At 37.1% G+C, this 23,946-nt stretch overlaps 1 protein-coding gene across 1 annotated transcript in view; it reads right to left on the bottom strand.

Annotated features, from left to right (window-relative positions):
• Window positions 1-6,221: 6,221 nt before the first annotated feature.
• LOC125253322 overlaps window positions 6,222-23,946 on the bottom strand; it is a 36,375-nt gene continuing 18,650 nt past the window's right edge. Inside the window, exons 4-10 of the mRNA XM_048167248.1 lie at window positions 17,504-17,679; window positions 16,702-17,104; window positions 15,965-16,359; window positions 14,929-15,283; window positions 9,910-10,052; window positions 9,481-9,692; window positions 6,222-6,743 (exon numbers count right to left, since the gene is read on the bottom strand). Coding sequence (XP_048023205.1) covers window positions 6,368-6,743; window positions 9,481-9,692; window positions 9,910-10,052; window positions 14,929-15,283; window positions 15,965-16,359; window positions 16,702-17,104; window positions 17,504-17,679 — 2,060 coding nt within the window. The 3' untranslated portion in view covers window positions 6,222-6,367. The remainder of the gene's footprint in view (window positions 6,744-9,480; window positions 9,693-9,909; window positions 10,053-14,928; window positions 15,284-15,964; window positions 16,360-16,701; window positions 17,105-17,503; window positions 17,680-23,946) is intronic.

Consider the following 23,946-nt stretch of genomic DNA (forward strand, 5'->3'; position numbering starts at 1 on the left):
CTGATGCCCCTGCTAATCACAAACAGAGGAGAAACACCATTCACCAAAGACACATTGCTATTAATATTTTTGTAAAAAAGTCTAACTACTTTAACAAAGGAAAAGCCAAAACCAAATCTATGCAAAGATTCAAACATAAACTCGTGGTCAACCGTATCAAAGGCCTTATAAAAGTCTAAAAATAAAATGATTGCTTTATCATTTATCAGTTCCTTATAATCTAAAATATCTAACACTAACCGAATATTATTTGCTATATGCCTACCTTTCATAAAGCCAGACTGGGAAACATACAATTTCTTCTAAGCACGGTTTCAGTCTATTTGCATAGAGGGAGGTTAACAATTTATAATCCAGATTAATGGGTTAGTTCACCTAAAAATGAAAATTCTGTCATTTATTACTTACCCTCATGCCGTTCTACACCCGTAAGACCTTCGTTAATCTTCTGAACACAAATTAAGATATTTTAGTTGAAATCCGATGGCTCAGTGAGGCCTGCATAGGGAGCAATGACATTTCCTCTCTCAAGATCCATAAAGGTACTAAAAACATTTAAATCAGTTCATGTGAGTACAGTGGTTCAATATTAATATTATAAAGCGACGAGAATATTTTTGGAGCGCCAAAAAAACAAAATAACGACTTATATAGTGATGGCCGATTTCAAAACACTGCTTCAGGAAGATTTGGAGCACAAATGAATCAGTGTATCGAATCTGCTGTTCGAAGCACCAAAGTCACGTGATTTCAGCCGTTTGGCGGTTTGACACGCGATCTGAATCATGATTCGATACACTGATTCATTTGTGCTCCAAATCTTCCTGAAGCAGTGTTTTGAAATCGGCCATCACTTTATAAGTCGTTATTTTGTTTTGTTTTTATTGGCACACCAAAAATATTCTCGTCGCTTTATAATAATAATATTGAACCACTGTACTCACATGAACTGATTTAAATATGTTTTTAGTACCTTTATGGATCTTGAGAGAGGAAATGTCATTGCTCCGTATGGAGGCCTCACGGAGCCATCGGATTTCAACTAAAATATCTAAATGATAAAGTTCCGAAGATTAATGAAGGTCTTACGGGTGTGGAACGACATGAGGGTGAGTAATAAATGACAGAATTTTCATTTTTGGGTGAACTAACCCTTTAAGTAAAGTGATTGGGCGCAGGATAAGAAAGTTCAACACAATAAAAAAGCAATAATAATAATAATAAAAAAAAAAACACACAAATGTGATGTTTATCTAAAGTAGTTTTTGCTTATTATTTGTATGGTTGAATTAGATCATCGAAGGTCAGCAGCAAAGACATTGGTTAATAAAGTGAGATTAAATACATGAAGTATATTTGTGTAATTTAACATATTTAATTGCGGGTTTGCATAATATTCTGAGATTGCATTTCACTGTTTCTATTCATTTTGAGGAATACTGAATGTGTGTTTGTGCAAGTGAGATGAGTAAATGCATGTTCACATTTAGTTTAGAACTACAGTAAGCATCATGTTGCGTAACTTGCGTTACTTATTTGAAAAAGTAACTGAGATATTTTGAATTTAAAAGTAATGCATTACTAGTTACTTGGAAAAAAGTAATCTGATGATTACGTAACTTACGTTTCTTGTAATGCATTACCCCCAACACTGAATGTCAGCATATTAGAATGATTTCTGAAGGATCATGTGACACTGAAGACTGGAGTAATGATGCTGAAAATTCAGCTTTAACAACACAGGATTAAATTACATTTTAAAATATATATTCAAGTGAAACAATTATTTTAAATACTATATAATATCACTACTGATTTTTACTGTTTTTTTGATGCAGCCTTGGTGAGCATAAGAGATTTCCTTCAAAAGCATTAAAAATCTTAATTATTCCAAACTTTTGACTGGTGGTAGTATATATATATAACCACATTTACTTATCTTTAAAAAGGGTCCATCCATTTCATGTTCATTTAAATCACCAGAGCTGCAAAAATGAGGTTTAGATTACAGTCGCTTTCATTCCTTTAGGCTCTGATTTTGCTATATTAAAGACAGCAGGTCAAAACATTGCGTAGAAACCGTCCTACATTTGATCATAAGATCATTTCTCAAATGTGTGATTCAGAGAACAAACTTGCGCACAAAAAACATGCGTACGCCTCTCTTCCAGATGTGAAATTTATAAATCGTAAATGATCTTGAAATTGTGCGCAGCTGAATGGTTTTAGATCTCCGCCATGTAAACATATTGTAGAAGTGCCAGGTGATGTAATTTTGTTTTATTGCTTCATCTTCACAACTTATTTCTTCATAACCTGTCAGTAGCGGTGATGCTTTGAATGCACAGAAGGCCAAAAAATGAATATGAGGTTAATTTATTGTGGAAAAACTTTTTTTTTTTTCTTCTATGAATACATTTGATAACTTTGATACAGATCCCAAATAAAAATGTAAATAGTTGCTAAACAACATAACAGTAAAAGAACATAAAATAAAATAAATAGCTCAAAAATGTATATAAAATGACTTACCAGCACTCTATAGTGGCTGCAATGAAACTGACTTCAAAATAAAATCCACAAGATTCACTTCATGCATAACTTTGAAAAAATTAATTTAAATTAAAATTGAAATATCTACAAGATACACATTGAAACAGAGGGGAGTGAGTCTATGCATTGACCAAGTTGCCTTATGAAAATATGGGGACACATTTTTTATGCAATACATTATACAGTATATCAGTACAGGTGCATGTTACACAGATGAGGTAGGTCCAAAATCAACGTTCTGCATATTATCATATTTTAAAATGTTTGCGTATATGACTGTAATCGATCCAAGAAGGCATAGGTTTTTATCACGTATGAAAAATGTCTGTTCTGAATTCCAAGCAAGAAAAATATGAAATCTGATCTTACATATTAGATATGTCACAAATTGCCTTGACAACAGCAACACTGCAGTGACACGCCTGCGTCTGCTGCATGAAACACGTGACATATAAGAGCTTCTATCTGCTGCTAAGGCTGTACCTGTGCTCAAACAGAACCAGAACCTGTCAGTGACACTTCCTGATCTGCATGTCACCCCAAAATCAAAAGAAAGATCTATAGAATAAAGAAAACCAAGTGGAAAAGAGTATATTATTTCCAGTATTTAAAGTATTTGATGCACAGCTGTAATATTTATTTAAATGTTGAAGATTTTCAGCAATTATTTAATGAAATTAAGTAAAAAGAATTATTTCCATTGGGAAAAAAAAGTCCTCTGAAGTGAAATGCATTAAGGTAATGACAATTTAGCATATTTTCCCTCCAAATTAACAGTTTAAAACATTTTAATGGTCCTAAACAACATCTTAATTTTTTTTTTTTTGAAAGGAGTCTCTTATGCACAAGAAGAATGCATGTATTTGATCAAAAATATTGCGAAATATTATCACAGTTTAAAATAACTGTTTTCTATTTTAGTAATAGTAGTTTATTCCTGTGATCAAAGCTGAATTTTCAGCATCATTACTCCAGTCTTCAGTGTCACATGATCCTTCAGAAATCATTCTAATATGCCGATTTGCTGCTCACAAAAAATTCTTATTAATATTACCAATTATGAAAACAGTTTTCAAACATTTGTGGTAAGATAATAAAAATAGAGAAATTAATGCTTTTATTCATCAAGAATGCATTAATTTGATCAAAAGTGACATTTATAATGTTACAAAAATGTCTATTTAATAAATGCTTTAATGATTTTGATAAATAAATGTAATAAATGCAGTTCATTGAACTTTCCATTCATCAAAGAATCCTGAAAAAAAGTAACACCATTTCCACATTTTTTTTTAAGAAGCAAAAATGTTTTCAACATTGATAATAATCATCAAAAATGTTTCTTTAGCAGGCAATCAATATATTAGAATGATTTCTGAAGGATCATGTGACACTGAAGACTGGAGTAATAACGCTAAAAATTAAATCATATTTTACAATATATTCAAATAGAAAACAGTTCTTTTAATTTGTAATAATATTTTTTAATATTAGTTTTTACTGTATTTTTGATTAAATAAATGCAGCCTTGGTGAACAGAAGAGACTTCTTTCAAAAAAAAAAAAAATTCCAAACTTTTGACAGGTACTGTGAATGCATACTTCTTGTACTTCTTGTCATACTTTTTTTTTTTTTTTTTTTTTAATAAATATATATTTTATTCATTAGAGAGCCCCTCACATGACGTGGGGAAAAAATATGTATATCATGGTATATCATTAACAATTTGTTTTCCATGACTTACTAATACATCAGCATATTTTACTAACTTCCTAATTTTAAGTAAATCATGTGCACGATATAATAATTTATTCCATCATTTTACTAAATCATGGCCGCATTGTAATAATTTGTTCACGTCTTTTAGTTAAATCAAAACGAATTAGTACATCATCTTAATTTGAGGACACAATATGTTGTGTGGGGCTTCGTAATACATATATAATTTCTTTATCATTTTGGGGTGACACGTGACCCAAACGTGTTTCTGTGAGCTTCACCCAAATGGCCAGGCTTCAAAGCAGACAAATACTGAGCTTATGGAATGATGTCATCACAAAAACACAAGGCCGGTTTTTGTAATAATGCTATTGAGGATTGCAGCCCGACAGACTCCCTCTAAGCATTCTGAAGAGTCTGCAGTCTGAGGAATGCACTTAGTCCACAATCTACAAATACATCTCCAAAGGGTGAAACGCCTCTGAAATATTGCGAAATTTTTGAGACTCCTATCAAATACTGTACCAGTCCATGTTCTCACAGAATGACCGACGGCAGCTCTAAATGTAACATCGCATTGAAATACCCTGTCATCGCTGGTGCTCTTATAGAATCACTGGAGACTGCAGCTTATTTGTCCTTGAGTGAGGCAGGGAAGGAGAGCAGTGAAACAAGCCTTTTGTGCACTACAGGTCAAAAGTTTGGAACAATTTCTTAAATGTTTTTAAAGAAGTCTCTCATCAAGAATTAAAAATACAGTAAAAACAGCATTATTGTAAAATATTATTACAATTGAATATATTTTAAAATGAAATTTATTGCTGTGATCAAAGCTGAATTTTCAGCATCATCAGTCTTCAGTGTCACATGATCCTTCAGTAACTAACTGGGGCTGTTTACATAACACCGTTTATAACTAAAAATGGAAAACTTTTTATGCGTTTGGCCGTTCATTTTCGTGACGGCGTTTTGGTGGCCTTGAAAATGCAAACTGGTTTCCTAGTGCAAGTTTTTGAAAACTATACTGTTGTCATCTCCGTGTAAACTGCAAAAACGCGAATCTGTGAAAACGGTGATGTCATGCACATGCGTATTAGAATTTTTGTCTATCCACCTTATATTTCACCATGTTTTCTGTGAATGTGTGAGAAAATAATTTCAAAGTGTACTGCAGTAAACTGTAAAAATAAGGTGGATAGCCGCATAGTCTTTTAGCTGTTTGCGCGGATCCGTGTGAACGGGGATAGTTAAAGCTGATCTAACGGCAATTTGTGCGTATTTTAGGAAGTGGCTAATTTGTATGAATTCGTACAACCCCTAACCCCGCCTCTAAACCTAACCGTCAAAATCGTATGAATTCATACGAATGAGGTCGTACAAATTCTAAATACGAATACAAATAATATATTAAAAAATATAGCATGGTTTCAAAAGTGCTTTTCAACATTAAAAATAATAACCATTGTTAATAATTTAGCTCCATTAACAATGGGTAATAATTGAGCAGCAAATCAGCATGTTAGAATGATTTCTAAAGGATCATGTGAAAATAAAAAGTAATGATGCTGAAAATGTTATATTTTAAAATATATTCACACTTTAATTCAGCAAGGACACATTAACTCACCCCTTTAAAAGAAAACAGTTCTTTTATAGGGGTGTTTGATCATGATTTCACTTTTTTTTAACTTTAGTTGGTGTGTAATGTTGCTGTTTGATCATAAACAACATCTGCAAAGTTATGACGCTAAAAGTTCAATGCAAAGGGAGATATTTTCTTTTACAGAATTCGCTGTTTAAGGACTACAACAAATGGCTGGTAGAAACTACAACGAGCTTCTTCCCGGGCTAGTGACATCACTAACCTTAAAATTTACATAAACTCTGCTCCCGAGAACTCGCAACAAAGGGGGTGAGGCCATGTTGGGCTGCTTTAGAGAAGAGGAAGAGTTGTTGTAGTAGTAGAGTGGTGTTACCATGCCGTCATTTTATGCCAGACTGGAAAGGGGGCCAGGAGCAGCAGCTCATTTGCATTATTCCAAACTTTTGACCTGTAGTGTATGCTATGTGTGGGCTAAACGCACCCACCTTCCCTTCACCTCCTTTTGGTGGCATTCAGAGACCTCTTTAGCTCTTTTTCCGCATCAGAGGCGTTGTCTTGAGGACCTGAGGACTGATGTTCGTCTTCATCTCCTTCTGTGAGCGTCCAAACTGTTTCCCCATCAGCATCGGGGAGAAGCAGGCTCGCAGGAGGAAGGGAGTTGCCGTTGGCTCCCGGTGGGGTGGTGATGTCTGGGACAGGGGCGAGGGTGGAACTGGCCTGGTTCTCCACCTTTCCGAGGGCACAGAGACTCAGACTCCCGCACAGAGCTCCCCAGTTCTGCTCGCACTGAGTTCGTATTCGTCGGCCGATGGCGACGCGCACCTCCTCGCCGCATCCCAACAGGATGTTCACCAACTCCACGTGGGGCCTTTCGGTGAAGGAGAGGAGAGTGTTAGGAAAGAAAAGCCACTGTTACTCTTGTCTGATATTGAAGTAGGGGTTTGTGAAATGTATTGTCTATGATAATGTTGTATTGTTGTTTAAATAATTCGCTGGCATTATCAAGTATGTCACAGTCTGAAAAGCATGTACGCATGCATTTTTTTCCCCTAAATATCAGCATGATTGTAAATGTGACATACAGTATTGACTTTTAAGTTTTAAGCTTTAAAATTTACATTTTAGACACAATATCGTCTGTTTTTGCTCTATATATTGGCAACAAAAATAGTTGCAACTGCTTTGCATCAACGAGAAACACGTAGCGGGGTTTTGTTTCTGAATGAATCAGCATTTTTTAACAAAAAAATGGTTCACTTGAATTTGTTCCTGAATGAGTCAGGCATTTGAATGAATCAGTTGAATGAAAGACTCTAGTTGACATGAGACGGAGTTTGCGATAGTCTTTTTTTTTTTTTCTTATTGTGACATATATCAGAGTGAAACAGCTTTTCGAACAATAAAAAATGAAGGCCGGCACTTGATTTTGTCCTTTGGGAATAGATTGAATGGTTGTGGTTTGCTATTGGTGGATCTCATGTGAGTGACAGGTTGCCCCGCCCTTGCACCAGTAATCACATCATCAGAGAAGAGAAGAGATGTCGCTGCAAGAGGGAGGGGAAGTTATTTTGATAAATCATTTATAATAAACTCTGTAATATTCCATTAAAAATATATAATTTTCATTTATCTCATTTATGCAGTTGTAATTTCAGTGTAAATAAATCTTAATGCTACTTTAGATGCAGCTTCTGTTCCACTTCTGCATTGCAAAAATGGATTTAGTTGATACTGATTTCATTTGATTGGTGACATCCTATATTGTCTTATTAATCTAATTAAGTTTATTGATAAAAATGTAAGAATTTGACAAAGATGATGCATATATCTGATAAGATTAGAAAAATTGTCCTTAAAAATAAAGGTTTCATAGAGATGCATAGAAGAACCATTATTAGTTCCCCAAAGAACCTTTCAGTGAACAGTTCTTAAAGGGTTAGTTCACCCAAAAATGAATATTCTGTCATTAATTACTTACCCTCATGTCGTTCCAAACCTGTAGGACTTTTGTTCATATTCAGAGCACAAATGAAGATATTTTTGGTGAAATCTGAGAGATTCCTGTCCCTCCATAGACAGCTACGCGGAAACTTTGACGCTTCAAAAAGTTCATGAAGAAATTGTAAAACTAATCCATATGAATTGAGCGGTTTAGTCCAAATTTTCTGAAGAGACTCAATTGCTTTATATGATGAACAGATTTAATTTAGGTTTTTATTCACATATAAACATTGATCAGCGAAAATAAACAGAAGTTCAACCAAACCTGCTTGACCCGCGATAACAAACCTTTTGCAGAAGCTCAAACGTGCTAGGATGAACCTCGTTAGTTCTCACACATATCAAGCAAATATGCTTGAGATTCCATTTACCACAACTGATGTGTGAGTTGATGAATGTTTATATGTGAATAAAAGCCTAAGTTCAATCTGTTCATCATATAAAGCGATCATTTCTCTTCAGAAACTTTTTGCCTAAACCTCTTGATTCATATGAATTAGTTTGACCATCTCTTTATTAACTTTCTGAAGCATCAAAGTGTCAAGCTGACGATACAATGGGCAACTTTTTGACCAATGTTGCCGAGCAATGTTGCTTGGGCACTTTCCCATTGAGAATGAGCAACAAATTTCTATCTGGATACTTTCCACTGCCAGTGGCAAGTTGTCATGTGTCAACCCAAAACGGGGAATTTACTTCATTTAATGCTTAGAATACCAACAGATGTCACATTTAATGTACCTAGCCATCGAATATCTTTAGTTAAATGCTAAAAAGACGTGTTCCATGTAACGTCTGCAGTGGTGTAGGGAGTATGGCATGTGAAAGTAGCTTTTGGCGCAATCGACCCGGGTTCAAATCCGCCTTTTGCCAAACTCGCTCTTCTCCTTTTTCCCATCACAAATCAGATCGGAAAGGCATTTATATTTAATAAAAAAATAATAATAAAATAATAATAATAATAAAAATGAAAAACAGTATTTGGAAAGTTGAAATATAGTGCCTAACAAGTGTTGGATAATAAAATATGATTGGGTTGGCAATAGATTTGCTCCTCTCTATTTAGTTTAAGCCCTAATTAGTTGCCCTGTGTCTCACCAGGTTGCCCGTTGATGGCAACACTGTCCAGCAACATTGATCAAAAAGTTGCCCCGTGAATCATCACCTTCAGTTGTGTAGCTGTCAATGGAGGGACAGAAAGCTCTCAGATTTCATCAAAAAGATGAACGAAAGTCTTATGGGCTTGGGTGAACTAACTCTTTAAAAGAAACACTATTTTTTTTCTTAGTGTGAAGAACGTTTTACAACTCTAAAGAACCTTTTTCCACGGAAAAGCTCCATGGATGTTAAAGGCTCTTCATGGAACCATCAATGCCAATAAACAGGCCAAAATCCCTGGAAATCAATTAAGGTGCCAAATATCACCCCTTAATTCTGTGAACTAACCACCACATAGAATATGAAGAATATGAAAGGCCTAAACCAGAAAAGACACCAGCACAAAAACATACTCCGCAAAATATTGTCTAATTATCATTATTGAAAAGTAGCAGAAAATCTTTTTTTTTTGTCAATATCGCACAACCCTATAGTGAAGGACTCACCCTTTAGGAAACAGGTCCTTGAAGTGGATCATCTCCACCATGACGTTGACGTTCTCCCTCACAGCGGAGCAGAGGTTGTGTTTGACGTAACACTCGCGCTGCAGCTGGAACACCATCTCTTTCACGGCCAGACACTTGCGGCTGACGCAGCTGAACTTGTGGCGCAGTCCATGAGCCATGCACTTCAGCGCGTCTTTGATGAACGATTTTCCCTGCGGTGATGCATAAGTCGTTCATCAACCCATGCAGTTAATGGCAAAATGCTGACCAAGATTATTTCAGCTCATGTATGTCTAATGATATGGACGTAGTGAGCGAACTGTCAGCTCTCACTGGAAAGCAGGCAAGATACGACTCCAATGAAGTGTATTTCAGTGTACATGTTGCCTACCGAATATTGGGATGTGAGTGAATAAGTCAGGAACATACCTGGGAGTCAAATTTGCCTGCGTTGTGGAGGAACGTCATGCAGATGTCATGTAGTCCGCGGATCTCGCAGGAGTTGTTGTTGAAGCACTCGAACATCCCGCAGCCCACATCACCCGCATTCACCAGACACTGCTGAATCTCCGCTGGAGAACGGTTGAGGGAGAGAGAACGCTGAGTGTTCACAGTACAGCTTTTAGTAAACTGCCTGACAGTGTTTCAGTTTTAAGGGATGTATGTGGGCCATTCCACAGAATGGGTGCCATTATCCCCCCGTTTCACAGACTTAAGCCTAGACAAAAATGCATGTTTGAGCTGTTTTAACTGAAAGCAACTTATCTTAAAATATATCAGCGCCATTGTTTTGTCTCAAGATGTACACTAGTGATGTTTTTTTTCTAAGGCACGTTTATAAAAACTACTTAAATGTCTTAATTTAACTAAGGCCTAAACCTGGTTTAATCTAAGCCCTGTCTGTGAAACCAGGCCAATATGTACAAATATGCAAGATAATTAAAGTCCCCCTGTGGTCAATAATTGTATCCTTTAAAACTCATCTTTGATCACCAAAATTACATATTTAAATGTTTTTTCCTGTGAAAAAAAAAATTCTTCATGCTTTAAAATAGCTTGAATGTAACTCTACGTGCCCCATTAAGTATATGCAGATCTATGAATATGCAAATTAGCCCCGCCTTCACTTACACTAGCAAAGAGATCCACTCGGTCAACTTACTGAGGTAAACGCTGCACAATGGTATTGCTTTTTACAACATTGGACACATAACGGTAATTAATATGATTAGCCTTTTGCTTGACTACATTATCAAACAGCTAATAATGTGTTGCTAATGTTACACAAACCATGTTCCCGTTCGCGAGTCAGACAGCTGCCTTCCGAACATCAGCATCCTTAGAAACAGTTTGAACAACTCAGAACGTCAGTAGAGAAAGGCATATAGTTCATCATAACATCGTAATATACATCATACACCCGCTATATTGCTAAATATACCCGATTTTTCATATGTTAGCAGAAAAAATATCGGGATATCCTAACTTCTTTTGAGAGTCACTTGTTTTATTGCATATGCCAGAGCCCACGGGCATGTTGACGTGATTGGCTCATCTTTGATCACCGAAATGACATATTTAAACTTTTTTTCTATGAAAAAAATGTATGACTTAAAATAGCTTGAATGTAACTCTACACCCTTGCTTCATTTAGTACACACTGATCTATGAATATGCAAATTAGCATATCCGCCTCCACTCACCCACACCAGCTCAAAGATCCACTCGGTCAACTTTATTGTAGTAAACACTCCACAATGGCAAGTGGGAATACTTGTTAAATTCAGCCATATATATTTGAACCAGAAAGAATAGAATGGAGTTTGAGTGCAAATTGCACTGTAAGAAAAAATATGCGCAGAAAAACTGAAAAGGCGTTATTCGTTCATTTACAGGCATTTCCTTTAAAGGTGCCCTAGAATCAAAAATTGAATTTACCTTGGCATAGTTACAATAACAAGAGTTCAGTACATGGAAATGACATACAGTGAGTCTCAAACTCCATTGTTTCCTCCTTCTTGTGTAAATCTCATTTGTTTAAAAGACCTCCGAAAAACAGGCGAATCTCAACATAACACCGACTGTTACGTAACAGTCGGGATCATTAATATGTACGCCCCCAATATTTGCATATGCCAGCCCATGTTCAAGGCATTGTTCAAGGCATTAGACAAGGGCAGGACGTTTGGATCTGTGCACAGCTGAATCATCAGACAAGGTAAGCAAGCAAGAACAACAGCGAAAAATCTAGGATGGAGCAATAATAACTGACATGATCCATGATATCATGATATTTTTAGTGATATTTGTAAATTGTCTTTATAAATGTTTCCTTAGCATGTTGCTAATGTACTGTTAAATGTGGTTAAAGTTACCTTCGTTTATTACTGTATTCACGGAGACAAGAGCCGTCGCTATTTTCATTTTTAAACACTTGCAGTCTGTATAATTCATAAACACAACTTCATTCTTTATCTCTCCAACAGTGTGTAATGTTAGCTTTAGCCACGGAGCACCATCAAACTCATTCAGAATCAAATGTAAACATCCAAATAAATACTATACTCACATGATCCGTCGCATGCATACAGCATGCATGACGAACATCTTGTAAAGATCCATTTGAGGGTTATATTAGCTGTGTGAACTTTGTAAATGCACTGTATTATAGTCGAGAGCTGGGGGGGGATGGGGCGTTGATTTAAAGGGGCCGCAGCCTGAATCGGTGCATAGTTAATGATGCCCCAAAATAGGCAGTTAAAAAAAGTAATTTAAAAAATCTATGGGGTATTTTGTGCTGAAACTTCACAGACACATTCAGGGGACACCTTAGACTTATATTACATCTTGTAAAAACTGGTTTTAGGGCACCTTTAACCATTAAAGAGCACAATAAAATGTGTTATTAAAAATACAAGTAAAACGCCTATGAAAAATTAATACAGAAAATTCCTTCATATTAACACTGCCCAATTCATGTTTTTATAGTGTGGAAGTTCCAGTGAGTGGTGGGATATTTTGCTAATAAAATAATCATGCCAGAAGAATGATGTGAGGATGTTATGTATGGTCTCTTAGTATCATCTCAGTGAGCTTTTATTACATTTTATGCATGCACAATAAGGTGATTTAAAGGAACAGTTCACCCAAAAATGAAAATTATCCCATAAATTCCTAACCCTCAAGCCATCCTTTCTCCTTTCAGCCAAACACAATCAGAGTTATATTAAATAATATCCTGGCTCTTCTCAGCTTTGTAATGGCATTGAAGAGTGCCAGGGTTTTTGAAGCTCCAAAAAGTACATGCATTCATCATAAAAGTAATCCATATGACTCCAGTGGGTTAATAAATGCAGTTTTTGTAGATCTATTCATTTAGGCATTTTCAGACATTTCAGTGTAGACTGCATTTTTTGGACATGTGGACGTAGCCTCCTTGATATATTACTATATAATACTGTTCACTTTGAAGTTCCCCATTGGCAGAAATGGCAGGGGCCCCCTAAAGCTCTGGGCCCCCTGTACTCAGACCCACCTTTCCCCACACTAGCAAAACCCCTGCTGCAGGTCTAGTTTTAGTTCATGAAATGGATCAAATGTCAAAGACAATGTGCTGTGGGGAGTGGGGGGGGGGGGGACAATATGACTAAGGGAAATAGGCATAACTACATTACAAGAATTTAGCCAAATTCTACTTATCAGGTCACAGAACAGTGTAGCAGTAGAACTATAGTAATGTGTAATTATTGTGATGGACGTGTGTTTTAGGCTCATAATCAAGGTTGTTCATTTGACTCTGAGTGATTGGGACATGTGCATATGCGGGATGCATGACAATCTGAGTTTTCTTATGCAGACTCACCCGCTACCATCTCTATCACCCATACAAAAACCTTTCTGCATTTTTACTTTATTTTTTGTAATTTTTTTAATACAATTTACTTTATTTTTATAGTGTAACTATGCTTTCAATTTATTACGTATTATTAAAGACAAGTGAACAGTCAGTAAAAAAATAATAAGAACAAATACACATTACAAGGATAGATAAATACAATATAACTAAGTTACAAATAAAGTAAGGTCTATTTGTGTATGCAGGGACTTCTGGGAATGTCCTTTTACTGTTTTTTCACCATATATTATAAGGTTATTCATAGTTTTACTTGCTAATAATAATAATTTGACAGTATATAACAGTAAAATTGTTATGTATATGTTAAACCATTTATTTTTTCACTGTATATGGTAAATTAACTTAAAGTTAATATGTTTTTACTGTAGCATTTTTACAACATTTTTCTGTAATTCATTTTAAGGGGTAATTTATATAAATTCTTTTTTTTTTTTTTTTTTTGTGAAGATTTTGATATTTTGTTTTGAAAAATTATATTCAACAACTACACCACACTGGGTAACAAGGACATTTTTGGAAAGATTGTGATTGAGAACGTTCAAAATAATCATAAAGTTCTATGTCCATTATGTTTGTGACACTGTCTCGGCGTGGACTTTGGTAAGGTTCAAATGCAGTGTTCTACATTTATGTTCACCACGTGTAAATTCTCAGTGAAGCTTTATGATAGTGAATGTTTTTATAACAATTGTAAACATTTGCAGTTAGGTGATGTAGTAGAACATTTAAAAAATGTTCTAGAAACCATGCCACAATTGCAATTAAATAATGATGTAACCAAAATGAAATATGTAAATAAAGTTTTAAAATTCCTATTTATTTTTACTACCACAACAAAGCCAGATCAAATGTTTCTGGGTCATTTTATTATCTTTAAATCTTAATCTTTATTTGAATGCAACATTTCAGAAACAGAAAATACTAAAACAACAATGCCATATTAAAACATTTTGAATGTTATTTTGTTAAATATATTTCTGAGGTAGATAGCAAAAAAAAAAAAAAAAAAAATTAATAATAATAAATTAAATATATGACGACAATAATGCCATCATAACATTAAGGTGTACCTACAGGTAAGGCAAAATTAAGAAAAATCAGGAGAATAATTATGGTATGCCGGTTATATATAACCAATCAGAAATATAATAAAGTGTCACATTTGATCTATGTTGCTTACTTTGCCTTAAACACATAGCGTCGCCAGGTGACGTGCCAACAACGTCATAACAACGTTTCCACAACGGTGTAAAAATACATATTTATTACATAGAAAAAAACCTTATGCCATCTGTCATATTAAGTACATGTGGTAAAAACGTATTAGAGAGAGAGAGAGAGAGAGAGAGAGAAAAAACGTTTTTAATGTAGCTGTGCTGACCGGTATGACATAATCTGGAGATAAGTTGTTTGATAGAACATAAAAGTTTCATACAGCTTTAACACACCAACAGTTCAAACAACCACACGCACATATGAGCTGTTGTTGATTTTCTGTGAATGCACTGCGCAAAAGCCCTGTTAGTGCCTACCTGTGTTCTGCAGAGAGAGTCTTCTCTTCTGGATGTTCAGCGATCTCTCTTGTGAGGTGTCATGAGCGCTGCTGGAATCAGTCGCGTGTGTTTGCCGCACCGCCAAAAACAATATCAACACTCCTATAGTCAGTTGCACACGCATGTCTCGTGAGGATGATAATAACGCTGTGTAAAACTGCGAATATCTTCGGATCACTGTAGCATTACCATAGAGATTGAAGCACATGCGGTGGAGGGAGCAGCGCAGACGCGAAGTGAGGATCGGGGGGGGTGGATGCTGCCTATATTTCCTCCAACTCATGTCAGTTTGGATGAAGGAGGTGAGCAGGTGCTGACCAATCACAGACACCGGCTACACGACAGCACCGTGCGTCCATTCGAAGTTCAGAGAAAATGTAAAATATGTATATATGCATATAAATGAATGAAAAACAAATTATATTATTATTAATACAGAATTTGACAATGCCGTTTTATTCTGTTTTCTAAAGACTAGTGGTGGGTAAAGATACAGATATGTTATATATTTTACAGATAACATTGTATACATTTCTAACAATTTTTACTGTATAAATGGGTCTTTAAACATAATTATATTACTATAATTATTAATTATTTTATAATTACTATGTTATTAGTTAGGAAAGGGGCCCCATGCAAAAGGAACATCATATTTAGGGGTCTGTGGCATCAAAAAGATTGAAAACCCCTGGTCTATAAAACAGGTTCTATGCATGGAATATAAAGTATGACAACTAGCCCTGGTCTCCACTAATATCAGGGCTATGTTAAGTTTCACTGTGTTTTGGTTTCGTTTTCATTGTTCCCTGTCACTTGCTAGTTCTTGTTGCTAGTTTGTATCCATGGTTTCTGATTGAGTTACGCACCTGTTTCTTGTTTAATTATTCCTGTGTGTATTTAGGCCATCAGTTCTTTCTGTTCATTGTTCGGTGTCATCTTTTGTTTGCGTGCGGAAAGTCTTGTTATCCTCTTGTAGTTCTTCTGATCGTTTATCTTAAATAAAGACTGTTACTTTGTATCTCCTGTGTTGTAAATTTTGCAAAGCCACACCATCACCTGACAGAACACCGAAACTCAAAAAAGGATTATAAAAACAGCTCTGGATGTACCTGTAGTTCATCTGCTCCTGCTTGAGCAGGGGAATCGCTCCTTCAAGCATCACACAAGGGATTTTCTCGATCTGGCATGCCTCACCCACTATCACGATCACTCGGTTTGCGTCTACTTCAACACCAGTCTCAATGAGCGGCTGATGGCACGCATGTCTGTGGAAGGTCTTCAAGGGAGCTTTGCCGAATATGTGCAGTTCACTTAGCCCCACTCTGGACCCACCGCCCAGCCAGACGTTAGCCATGCTCCCCATCGACCAAGAGCCTGAGCCCACTGCAGACTCCGAACCCGAGCCCACTACGAAGAGCACCTGAGATTACAACTGAAGCCATTTTCATCCCGGAGCCCGAGCACCACAGAGAGTCTGATCAGGTACGTAAGCCAGCACCAGCATCTGTCAAGGAGGGAATCTTAGTGGAGTATAACGTCTTGGAATGGAGCCCCACCCATTCTCCCGCCGCTGAGGGTGAGCTGTGCCTGGTCCCAATACAATTAATTGATGAATTGGAAAATATCATTCCTCAAGGTCTCCTATCAGTGCAGGTTTCGCCCAGCTCCAAGTCTCCTGTGTCGCTGATGGTTTCGTCTAGTTCCAATATCCTTCATCAATGATGTTCCCACCCAGCCTCCCTCTCCCACCCCCTCTGCCAAAGACATCCATTCTTTCATCCCCAACTATGCTGGCTCCTTTCAGTCCCTTGGCTCCTCCTTTGGTGGCTCTGCTTTGCTGCTTGGATCCGCCTCGGGCCTTCCGGTCTTCAGCCCCACCTTGGTGCTTGGATCCCCTCCCTCTGCCTCGGGTCGCCGAACCCGTCACTCCACCTCTGCCCATCGACCAGTTGGCTCTTACCTTCACACCTGGGACTGTCATCCTTATGGCTCCACCGGGCTCCCTCATCCCTCTGGCTCCACCTTGGTCAGTCATCGCTCTGTTTACGCCATGGACTTCCGGGCCTTTGGCTGCGCCTTGTCCCTCCACTCCTTTGGCTCTTTTGGGCTCCTCCTTCCCTCCGGCTCTGGCTCCTCGCTCCCTCGGTTCCATCTGGGACCATCGTCCTTACAGCTTCACCAGGCTCCCTCGTCCTTCTGGCTTCACCTTGGTCAGTCATCGCTCTGCCTATGTCATGGACTTCCGGCCTTTGGCTGCACCTCGTCCCTCCACTCATTTGGCTCTGTTGGGCTCCTCCTTCCCTCTGGCTTCTCGCTCCCTCGGCTCCACCTGGGACCGTCATCCTAATGGCTCCACCAGGCTCCCTCGTCCCTCTGGCTCCATCTTGGTCAGTCATCGCTTTGCCTACGCCACGGACTTCCAGGCCTTCAGCTGCACCTTGTCCTACCACCCCTTTGGCTCCTCCTTCCCTCTGGCTCTGCCTTAGTCCTCAGTCCCATTGGCTGCGCCTCTGTCCTCCGGCACCCTAGCTCCACCTCGGCTGCTTATTACTGCGGCTCCGCCTTGGTCTCCAGGTCCTTTAGTGTCGCCCTGTCTCTCTGTCTCCTTGGATCTGCCTGGGTCTCCACCTCTCCCGGCTCCACCTCCATCTCCAGGGTCTGCCAGGACTGTCAGTGAAGGCTCCACCCTGGCTCCTCCCTCTTTCGGTTCCACCATAGCGTTTTCATCTGTACGTCATGAGCTCTGCACCCACTTCCAAAGCCACCACCTGTTGGACTGTTTACGGCAGGAGGATGTACCTTCTGGGAGGGGGTGTAATATCAGGGTTATGCTAAGTTTCATTGTGTTTTGGTTTCATTTTCATTGCTCCCTGTCACTGTTTTCCTGAGTTCTTGTTGTAAGTTTGCAACCATGGTTTCCAATTGAGTTACACACCTGTTTCTTGTTATATTAATTATCCCTGTTTGTATTTAAGCCTTCAGTTCATCCTGTTCATTGTTTGGTGTCATCTTTTGTTTACGTGTGGGAAGCCTTTCTATTCTCTTGTAGTCAACCTGTGTTAAAATAATAATATTAATTTAAAATGTATTTATTATTATTAATATTAACAATATTTAACCTCTAGTTAAATAAAGACTGTTACTTTGTATCTCCTGTGTTGTGCATTTTGGAAAGTCACACCATTGCTGTAAATGTATAATTTAATTAAAAAATCCATAGATCCTGTCTTGGGTTCTGATTGATCAATACAATGTTCCAGCCATGCTAAAAATCCATGATATAGTAACAGCTATGACAAGAAACACCTATTCAACATATTACTGTGCAGCTTGTCCTCTCGTATTATGAAAGATTTAACAACATTCAAAGTAAACTTTATTACTACTACATATACACATTTTAAGAAAAGGTTTGTTAATGTTTCATTGTGTGTTGTGTTACCTTATGAATGAACACTCTTAGTTTGGCACACTCAGGCAATATGACCCGCTTTTAATGGTGCTTAAAATGATATATTACTGATACATGTTTCATTCAGACAGCGCTGTGGACACTTAACCAATGTAGAATTAAAATGTTTATGTACTTCCAAGCCCAACCTTTTGTCTTGACTTACTCTGTAGGGGGTCATAACCCACCAATCCCCCCACCCCCTGTAATTCGCACCGTAGTCATATGATCACACAGTAATGCAGCCTCCAGCTATCAGGTGGCGAGTACACATGTTAAATCTATTAGATGGACCTAATGGGATTTTCACATCCAGCCTCAATTAGTCAGATATATGACCCAACAGTGCTCCAGCCTCCTGAGACTCAGGACAAGGATTTCCCATTTACATTTATCAGTTATTTTTATTTATTACAAGGTTTGCGGCTCAAGTAACATATTACAAATATATTACAATTATTTTACCATTTAAGATGTATTTATTTTACTTAATTATTCTTAATAGTATATATATATATATATATATAAATAATGTAAAATACTACTTAATAGTAGGCTTATATTTAAGTCCTATTGCATTATCATATCACATTAAATCATATAGGACTTATTAATATTATCATTAGCCACACATCCAGTCATTTGCTGAACGGAAAGAATGTTCTGGGCTGGCAAGTTTTTAAACAGACCATTCCTGGAGATATAAAAAAAATATATGACCGTTATTGTGAAAAAAAAACATCTAAAAGGTACAGTCGTGTGGAAATCAACCAACTTACCATCCCATCCTTCTATTTAGTTACATTCTGCTGAAACCATAAATCAGAGAATAATTTGTGCAAATATTTTTTTTCAGGTCACAATTTTACTTACGACAAATGCAAAAGCATTCAATTCAGTTCAAGTTTATTTGTATAGCGTTTTCACAATACATATTGTTTAAAAGCAGCATGCATGTTTAAATGTGTCAAAGAAATGTCCATAGTGCAGTAATATCGGCCACAGCTATAAGATATGTGGTTTGTAAATGTCAAAATTAACATAGGCAGTGATTATAAGTTGGCATCGAAAGTATTTCATTGTAATTTCTCCCTGGAGTTATTGTTCATTGCAACAGCCATAACTTTCAGTAATTTCTCAACTGGATTTTTCCTATTTACTGAAATGCTATTGACAGTAAATTATCACACTAAAACAGTCACGTAGTCTGAGAGAACTTGTGAACTGAATGCAGTTTTGTGCCGTGAATCAAACTTATTTACCCCATCAAAGGCAACGCAAAGGGAGTCGCCGCACTGTTTTGCTTGAGGTGAATAACTGATGATCTGTTTACCAAGATCTATTTATTCATTCTGCTGGAGCAGTGGAGGAACACGAGGTGAGAGGCAGTTGAATGCTTTCACTGGGGCCTCCTGCCAAACCAAACATATCCCCTTGGCATCCTTACATTAGTGTCAATGGCTTACATCCATAATATGTTAGTGCAGCAGCTTTAGAAATGAGACCCCAGCTGAGGAGGAATGGCAAGCTGATTATGGGCTAAATTTGGCACAGAAATGTGCTCCTTGCAGGCTGAAATTATTCTAATTGTAACCACATATGATTTACTTAATATCAGTTATTTTAATGACAATATTTATCACTGTGGTTGACTGTTGCATCATCCCTGGGTGACATGAACACACTGAATGGCCTATAATTATCTGAAAATATATATGGCTTTGTAAGAACTGTAAAACAAGATTGCATGTTTCCAGGAAAAAAATGACACTGGAAAGACATTGGAGAAAAATACTAGTCAATATGAAACCCATTTTACTTCTGTAATTGTGTAGTGCAAGAGGATCCTTGAAGAATTAGGGAGAACTCCATTGGGAATTGATTGGACTGTGAAAAGTGGGCATTCTGCACTTGAATACAAAGAGGTGGTTGAAAAATAAGAGTGATTTCTGATAATCATGTCAGATGGATTACAAGTTATTACATTTTGATAAAAGACTGGTGAATCATGCACAATAACACCTGTAGACTTAAAATGTGATACCTGGTTTGACAAATGGTGGTATAATGTGCTGAGAATAATACCCACTGAGTATTTTGTATAACTAGATATATCCCTTCATGACTACCTAACAACAGTTGTGAAATGTTAATAATACAGCTTAAAGGAGAGGTTAAATGAAATGTTACAGCACACTGTTGATTCTATACTTTAAAGTCACCATGAAATCAGAACTGACAATTCTTATGGAATATTGCAGTATTTACACATTATTATTATTATTATTTTAATTCATGTACCCTCGTAATCTTCAATCAAAATAACTTCCCTCCCTCTTGCAGCAACATATCTTCTCTGATGATGTGTCTACTGGCTCGATGGCGGGGCAACCTGTCACTCACATGAGATCCACCAATAGCAAACCACAACCATCCAATCAATTCCCCATGGACAAACTCAAATCCCGCCCTACATTTTTTCTTGTTCAAGAAGTCGTTTCACTTGGATATACATCACAATAGGGAAGAAAAGACTATAATGCAACTTCCATTTCATGCTGACTTTAAAATTCAGTCTGGAACTTGGTAGAGCTTTGCTTTGTTCTAGACAGGTGTACTCTGTACATGAGTATAAATGAGTGTAAAGTTACAGAGCATCCAGGTTTAAACTAAAATATTCACTTTTTTGTTCACCCAGTTTTCTTTAAATTTGTTTTTTGTGATGCATTTGTCATTATTTCACCCATATTGCAGAAAAAGTTGAGAATTCTTCAGAACTTGCTGTAATTAGTAGATCTGTGTGGAAACAGTTACAACTGCTACATTTCCAAAATGTAAGGCAAACACCTTTATTTAAGTATGTTGAAAGGCGATGTAACTTTCTCCTATTCCAGATTAATATGCAGCCCTATGTCATCTGTAGGCTGATTTCCCCCAAAAGTATAAACACTGGGACTCTGTGGCACTATATTAATATTAACACTGCATCCTGACCAGCTCAACACAGAAACACTGGATCAAGAAATAGCGTGACTTTGGGGTGGGAGAATATGATGTCAATGGTGTAGCCCAGGGGGGCTTCATGAACATGGAAAACAGTGATAACGGCATTTACCCGTTTGTCTGCAGGGTTGTGTTCTTTTCTCTGCCTCGATGATATGTAATACTGAAGGTTGTCATAGGAGATCAGAGGAAGCATGCTGGTCCGTCAAATACACCATGTTAGGCAAGGGCAATGGCATTAGTTGCCTCAGGTGTTTGGGATGCTTCGGATGTCTCTTATATTATTGCATATAGTTATAAACCGGCACTCTGGGGTTCATTGAATCCTGTGCACCTCTGGAATTCATATATAATCATGTATAAATACTCATTTATATTTATAAAAAAACAAGTATTTAAAAAAAAAAAAACAATGTGTAAAGTATTAAGACATATAGGCCTGGTTTCACAGACGGGGCTTGGCCTAAGCCAGGATTAGGCCTTAGTTCAATTAAGGCATTTAAGTAGCTTTTATAAACTTTCACTAGAAAAACACATTACTGGTGTGCATCTTGAGACAAAACAATGGCACTGACATATTTTAAGATATGTCAGTGCAAGTTACTTTCAGTTACAACAGCTCAAACATGCATTTTAGTTTAGGACTAGCTTAAAGGGTTAGTTCACCCAAAAATGAAAATTATGTCATTAATGACTCACCCTCATGTCGTTCCAAACCCGTAAGACCCGTTCATCTTCAGAACACAGTTTAAGATATTTTAGATTTAGTCCGAGAGCTTTCTGTCCCTCCATTAAAAATGTTTGTATGGTATACTGTCCATGTCCAGAAAGGTAATAAAAACATCATCAAAGTAGTCCATGTGACATCAGTGGGTTAGTTAGAATTTGTTGAAGCATCGAAAATACATTTTGGTCCAAAAATAACATAAACTACAACTTTATTCAGCATTGTCTTCTCTTCCGGAATCCTTTCCATTTAATTGATTCCATTGAATCGATTCCATTGAATCCTTTCATCAGTCGGCGTTGGTAATGCACTTTTACATCGCCGTGGTTGTTTTTGGCGATTATGACATCCGCGACATTTTGAAGCATCAAAAATACATTTTGGTCCAAAAATAACAAAAACTACGACTTTATTCAGCATTGTATTCTCTTCCGGGTCTGTTGTCAATTCGCGTTCATGATTCTGCTTCTTCTTCTTCTTTCCTGTTTTACGGCGGTTGGCATCCAGCTTATTGGTGCATTACCGCCCCTTTCTGCTCCAGAGTGTGGTTCACGACTCCGCAGTGACGCTGCTGACGTGTTATCTGGTGCGCCAGAGCTTCGTTTTCAGTCTGAGGGAGACGCACGCTGTATTCAAGCTATTCTACATTGTTTGTATTTTGGTATTGCTATATTTTTTAAAATGGTGCGTAAGTGTGCATGTCGCGGATGTCCTAATCGCCAAAAACAACCACGGCAACGTAAAAGTGCATTACCAACGCCGACAGATGAAAGGATTCAATGGAATCAATTCAGTGGAATCAATTCAATGGACTTAATTCAATGGAAAGGATACCAGAAGAGAAGACAATGCGGAATAAAGTCTGAGTTTTTGTTATTTTTTGACTAAAATTTATTTTCGATGCTTCAAAAAACCCACTGATGTCACATGGACTACTTTGATGATGTTTTTATTACCTTTCTGGACATGGACAGTATACCGTACATACATTTTCAATGGAGGGACAGAAAGCTCTCGGACTAAATCTAAAATATCTTAAACTGTGTTCCGAAGATGAACGGAGGTCTTACGGGTTTGGAACGACATGAGGGTGAGTCATTAATGACATCATTTTCATTTTTGGGTGAACTAACCCTTTAAGCTTCGTCTGTGAAACCGGGGGATATGAATTATTTAAAGTATTAAATAATGTTTAAGATCATGATTTCAGAGACTGTTTAAAAAATGAATGAAACAGCAATGGTGAAAAATTCAATAAATTGTAACTATATTTTCTACTTCAATTTTGCCCATGCTACATAAACTGAGGATCAAATAGCATTAGCTATATATTCATTTAGGAAAAACTTTTGGATGAATCTGCAGTTTGTCAAGCAATGCCATAGATAGCCACTTTCTGTCTACATGTTTTTGCTCCTTAATAAATCACTGACTATGAAATGATTAAAAACATTTATTCAAAGACTTAATTTGATCTAAATCATCCAATGGGAAGTAAATATGAACAGAATTTACAGGACATGGTAAAACAAACATGCTTATGCTGGATCAGAGGATTAGACTTACACGTTTCATAAATAGGACCTTCTTTATCGTCATTGTTACATCAGGTCAAGGGAGTAGTCTGAATGATAACAGATTCACTCAACTGCCATAGTAAATATTTCAAACACTATCCATGAATTCATGGTTATTTCTCAAAGTGCTTCCACTCATAAATCAGAATAGGAGGAAATGAACACTGACCTATTTCCAGCCTCATAGAGAATGAATGTCATGCCATCATTCCAGACCAGGAATTCCATTCATTTTC

The sequence above is a fragment of the Megalobrama amblycephala genome, linkage group LG18, assembly GCF_018812025.1.
Source record: "Megalobrama amblycephala isolate DHTTF-2021 linkage group LG18, ASM1881202v1, whole genome shotgun sequence".
Taxonomy (NCBI): domain Eukaryota; kingdom Metazoa; phylum Chordata; class Actinopteri; order Cypriniformes; family Xenocyprididae; genus Megalobrama; species Megalobrama amblycephala.